Source organism: Euphorbia lathyris, chromosome 1, assembly GCF_963576675.1.
Source record: "Euphorbia lathyris chromosome 1, ddEupLath1.1, whole genome shotgun sequence".
Lineage (NCBI taxonomy): Eukaryota > Viridiplantae > Streptophyta > Magnoliopsida > Malpighiales > Euphorbiaceae > Euphorbia > Euphorbia lathyris.
Window position 1 is genome coordinate 45,118,758 of NC_088910.1, and position 4,833 is coordinate 45,123,590.

The 4,833-nt window shown below is 34.9% G+C and overlaps 1 protein-coding gene across 1 annotated transcript; it reads left to right on the forward strand.

The window, feature by feature from the left end:
* The first annotated feature begins 479 nt into the window (after positions 1-479).
* Positions 480-1,589, forward strand: LOC136230713 (uncharacterized). The gene has a single exon (XM_066019878.1). It carries the CDS (start codon positions 593-595, stop codon positions 1,358-1,360), a length of 768 nt encoding a protein of 255 aa, XP_065875950.1. The 5' UTR covers positions 480-592; the 3' UTR covers positions 1,361-1,589.
* Positions 1,590-4,833: the final 3,244 nt, after the last annotated feature.

Genomic DNA, 4,833 nt, shown 5'->3' on the forward strand with positions numbered 1-4,833 from the left:
TGCCATAATAACCTGTCAATTGGTCCCCGCTCTTGGTCGTATATTTAAGCTCAAAATTAAGCGACCTTACATGTATTTGCATGTGTTCCCTACTAATGAGGGAATTAAATTAAAAATCCCTCAAAACCACACCTATTTTATTTTTTTAATTTATATAAAAAAAAAACTCCTCATTATTACCCACAAAAAGAATATTATTATTATATATATTATTGTTGTGAATGACAATCCCACCGGTCCACCACTAAAATCCCGTTTTATAAGATGACAGATGTGAACCCTTTGCTGTATTATACTATTCCAATTTATGTATAACCTTGTGTACAATTGAGCTTACGTGAAACTCAAGGCAGCTTAATTTAACTTACGTATTTATCAAATTAATATATATATAAATATAACTGAATTTTAATTGGTCACGCTCCCCAAACGCAACCTAATGCCCATTTATTTCCACTTTATGCAAAACCGCGTATATAAATATTACGTTTTTGTCTTTAATTTCTTTCTGCAACTTCCCTTTTGATTTTCCATTTTCCATAAGCCCCCACTTTTTTTTCATCTCATTCTTTCTCTCTAAATCTGGAATCAAATGCAGCCGAGTTCACTCATTTCCCTCTCTCCGAGCTTCAATTCTTACTCTTCTGAAAACCTCGCTCAGATCGCTGCCAGAGTTGTTCAGGAATTCGAGTTCGCAATTGAGGAGGACGTGGAACGACACGAAGAAAAAGAAGAAGAAGAAGAGTTCGAATTCGCAACTGTCGCTAGAGAACCGGAAGCGTCGCCGATTTCGGCTGACGATATCTTCTACAACGGTCAGATTAGGCCAATTTATCCTTTATTTAACACCGCTTTGTTATTGGACGACGATGAGATATCGAAATCAAAATCGCGATCGGCGTCTCCTCTCTCTAACAATGGAACGGCCAAGCCTATTCGATTACCTCTGGGGAAATTCTTCAGCGAAGATAGAGAAACGGCGTCGTGCTCCTCGTCGGAGGCCGATGAGATAGAAAACGTTCCGGCCGATTCTTACTGCGTCTGGACTCCGAAGAAGAAGGCGACGGAGGAATCACTTTCCGACGGAAGGGGTAAAAAAAGCAGTTCAACAGGTACTTCGAAGAGATGGAAGTTTCGAGACCTTCTGTACAGAAGTAATAGCGAAGGAAAGGAAAACTATGTGTTCTTGTCGCCGGCGGTGAAGAAAAGCGAGGAAGAGAAAAAAGAGAGAGTGAAAACGCGGAAAGGAATGGTTGAAAAGCATTACGTGAAAAGTAGAGCCCTCAAAGGAAGTGATAAACGGCGGTCCTTCTTGCCGTATAGGCCGGACTTAGTTGGGCTCTTTTTACCCCAATCTTGATTTGGTTCACATTTGTGAGAGGTTCATTTTTTATTTTTTGTTTTAGCATGACTTTCCTTTTTTTCTATATATATATCTAATTTACTGGAAACATAATTATAAATTGTTATTAGTTCGATTTAATTAGGATGAACATAGTTATATTGATTTTCTCTTGTGATTTTAATGTAAATATATTGAAGGATATGATTTTTTATTTTTTATTTATTGTTTTTCTGTTTGTTGGGCATCCAACATTTTGTGTTTTTATGAACATTTCAAAATGGGGTGTTTGGTTGTTGTTTTTATGTTTCTGTTTGTCTTTTCATTTCAAAATGACGAGTTTTACGTGTTAGATTAAACAAACGAATCTTATTTTGATTGAAGGAGAAATCTCTAACATTCCTCTATAAGTGAGATGTAGGGGGAGTTTGGGTGCTCATTTTCGTGCTTCTCTTTGCCTTTTCAGTTTGAAATGAAGAATTTTAGATGTTTGGTTGGTGACATTCATGTTTCCCTTTTATACTTGAAAAGCAACATTAGGTATTTAGTTAGTGATCTTATGTTTGCTTTTTACACCTAACCTTTTACAAAAGCATAGAATCTCTGCTTTTTGGAAAAGCAACATTTTCCAACAACAAACAACAAATCGTAACAGTAAACAACAACTAGCAACAGCAAATAGCAAACCGTAACAGCAATAACAAACAATAGGTAAAACAAACGGTCCATAGACTTATTAAATTTAAGTCTCAGGATGCTTTGAATCTCCACTTTATGATTCTAATAAACCTAGATCTAACGGTGAATGAGCAAAAATTACATGCTCATTAAAGTGTATGTGATCAAAACTGTAGTGCGGAAACTCATTTTGGGGAATTCAATTAGTCTCAGGAGCATTGCAGAAATAGACCGATGATGAAACCAAAGCAATCATGTAGGAGACCTGGAGCACTGATAATGTTTCACCCAATATTAGGAAGTCTATTATGTTTATGAACCATTCTAGAGAAATGTGATTAAATCTGGAAAAAACAGTTTTCTCTTACAAATGGTTGTAGAAAGTACTTGTAAATTATAATTATACTACCTGAATTTTACCATTTTTCATACTTTAATACTTAAATTTTATTTTGTTATAGAAAAATATCTGAACTTTAGATGACAGGACAGTACGGTATTATTGATCTGCTACAACCGGTTAACAATTAAAAATGTGAGTAAATTACAACCAAGGTTCCTAAATTTTACGTTCTTTCACGCTTTAGTATTCAAACTTCATTTTTTACAGTAAAATATGGTCATTGTAGTCTTTGACGATATAGAGGAGCTGTGATTAGAAGAATATGTGATAGAAATAATACTTCAATTAATTCTGGGATGTAGTTGATGAAAAAGCAAATCAATTTTGAGATATTATGAGAAAATTTGCATAGTCTCTATGGACCGAGGAGAAAGGGGCTCAACATGATTCATGATACGATGACTTTGTTAACAATTTTTTATTTCATTATTTTGAATTCTTCGAATGTTTCTTCAATTTTTAAGGATTCAAAGAGGTAGAAATTGGTTTAGGAAAAGAAAACAAAATGAAAGAGGGAGAAGAGGAAGATTAGATATGGAAGGAACGAGCTAAATTGTCTTTACAACTTAAGCGGGTCTCATATTTAAGTAAAAAACTTTGTTAAACTATGTCTCTTGTGCAAAAATGAAGTCTTGATATCAAAGTATGAAAGAAGGTAAAGTTTAGGTACTATTACTGTAATTTATCCATATTTTTAATGGTTAACCGATTGTAGTATATCAATAAGTATTAGATTATCCAGTGATCTTAAGTTCAAGTATTTTATTTGTAACAAAATGAAATCTAGGCATCAAAATGTGAAATAAGATAAAGTTTAGGTACTATTTGAGAAAAATTAGAATACTATGATTATAAATGGGGAAAATTATAAAATTGAGTCAAATGGAAGACCCATTTACTCAACCTACTACACATCTAGACTATTTTTTGTGTGACTTTCCCAAAATACCCTCAATATGTTTGTAATTTTACGGCCCGACCGTCTTCCTCCCGTCTGACTTCGCGAATCGATGCTTTCGCGACGTATGCGAAGCTAATGTATGGTTTAGTTGATGATTTTAATCCGTATATGCGAAATCTGGATGTGTTTTTAAGAGTATTCGCGAAGTGGTATATAACAAAAACGGCCAAACAACAAGGGATTCTAACATTAAAATCATAACATTATCAAAATTTACAACAAGATTGCCACAATAACAACATTAAAATCATAACATTATTAAAATTTACAACAAAATTGGCACAATAAACTCCTAACAAATCACTTCAAAGTGAACTTGACGAATCTGGACGAAATTTTTTCCCTAGATTGGAAGTCCAGACTTTTTGGGATGGACGTTTCCCATTGTGCACACCAAGATTGGCACAATCTCTCCTAACGAATCATTTTAAATTGAATATGCCAATCTTGAGAGAAATTTCTCCTTATACAGGAAGGAAAGTCATCTCCCCTGCACCCCAGTACGCTGCCTTCCAGAAAGGGATGTTATATATTCAACCACCTTCAGAAAAAATTAATCGTGTTAGGCAGAAAAAATGACGAGTGGGCTTCACGAAATGAGGATTAGCGAAGCATGCGAATGTAAATGTGCATGGAAGAGTATGATTTTACTTAGCGAATCGATGCTTTCGCAAAGTCTGCGAGGTCTGAAACGTGACGATCTATGGCGCATATCGATGCTTTCACGAAGTATGCGAGTGAAATCATGAACTTTTCTACTCGCAAACTTCGCGAAATAATCGATTCGCCAAGCAGATCGTGACGTTTCAGGCTCTTTCTCATTGCAGATCTTCGCGAAATGATCGACTATGCGAAGGGATTTTTCTGGAAAAACGCAGAGAAAGCAGTAGATACTTACATTTTTCGTGCTTTTCACCCTTAAAATCGACAATAACAATATGATAAACTGGAAAAAATGATGAAAATAACGTAGAATAACCATTTCTTCGATGGTCATAAGAAGAAAGAAACCAAGGAACAAGAAGATGAAGAATCATGGCTTCGTTTTTTAGGATTAGGAAGATGAAGAATCAAGAGATGAAGAGAGGAAGAAGAGAAATACATGGTGATGTGGAGAAAGGTGCAGATTTCATGAAATTTAAACGAAGAGAGGAAGATCAAACGTTTGGGAATCATTTGGGGAAGAACAACATTTGTGTAACCAGCACGGGGAAGGGGGAACATGAAAAGGTAAGAGTATTTTGGAAAAGTCACACAAAAATAGTCTTGATATGTAATAGGTTGAGTAAGTGGGATGAATATATAAATGGATCTCCCATTTGACCAAATTTTATAAGTTTCCCCTATAAATGAGTATTATACAATCATGAGAGCTCTGTGGAAAAAACTTAATTCCTTGAATATGTTGCCGATTATATTTAAACTTTTTGAAAAAGTCAAAACTCGTTG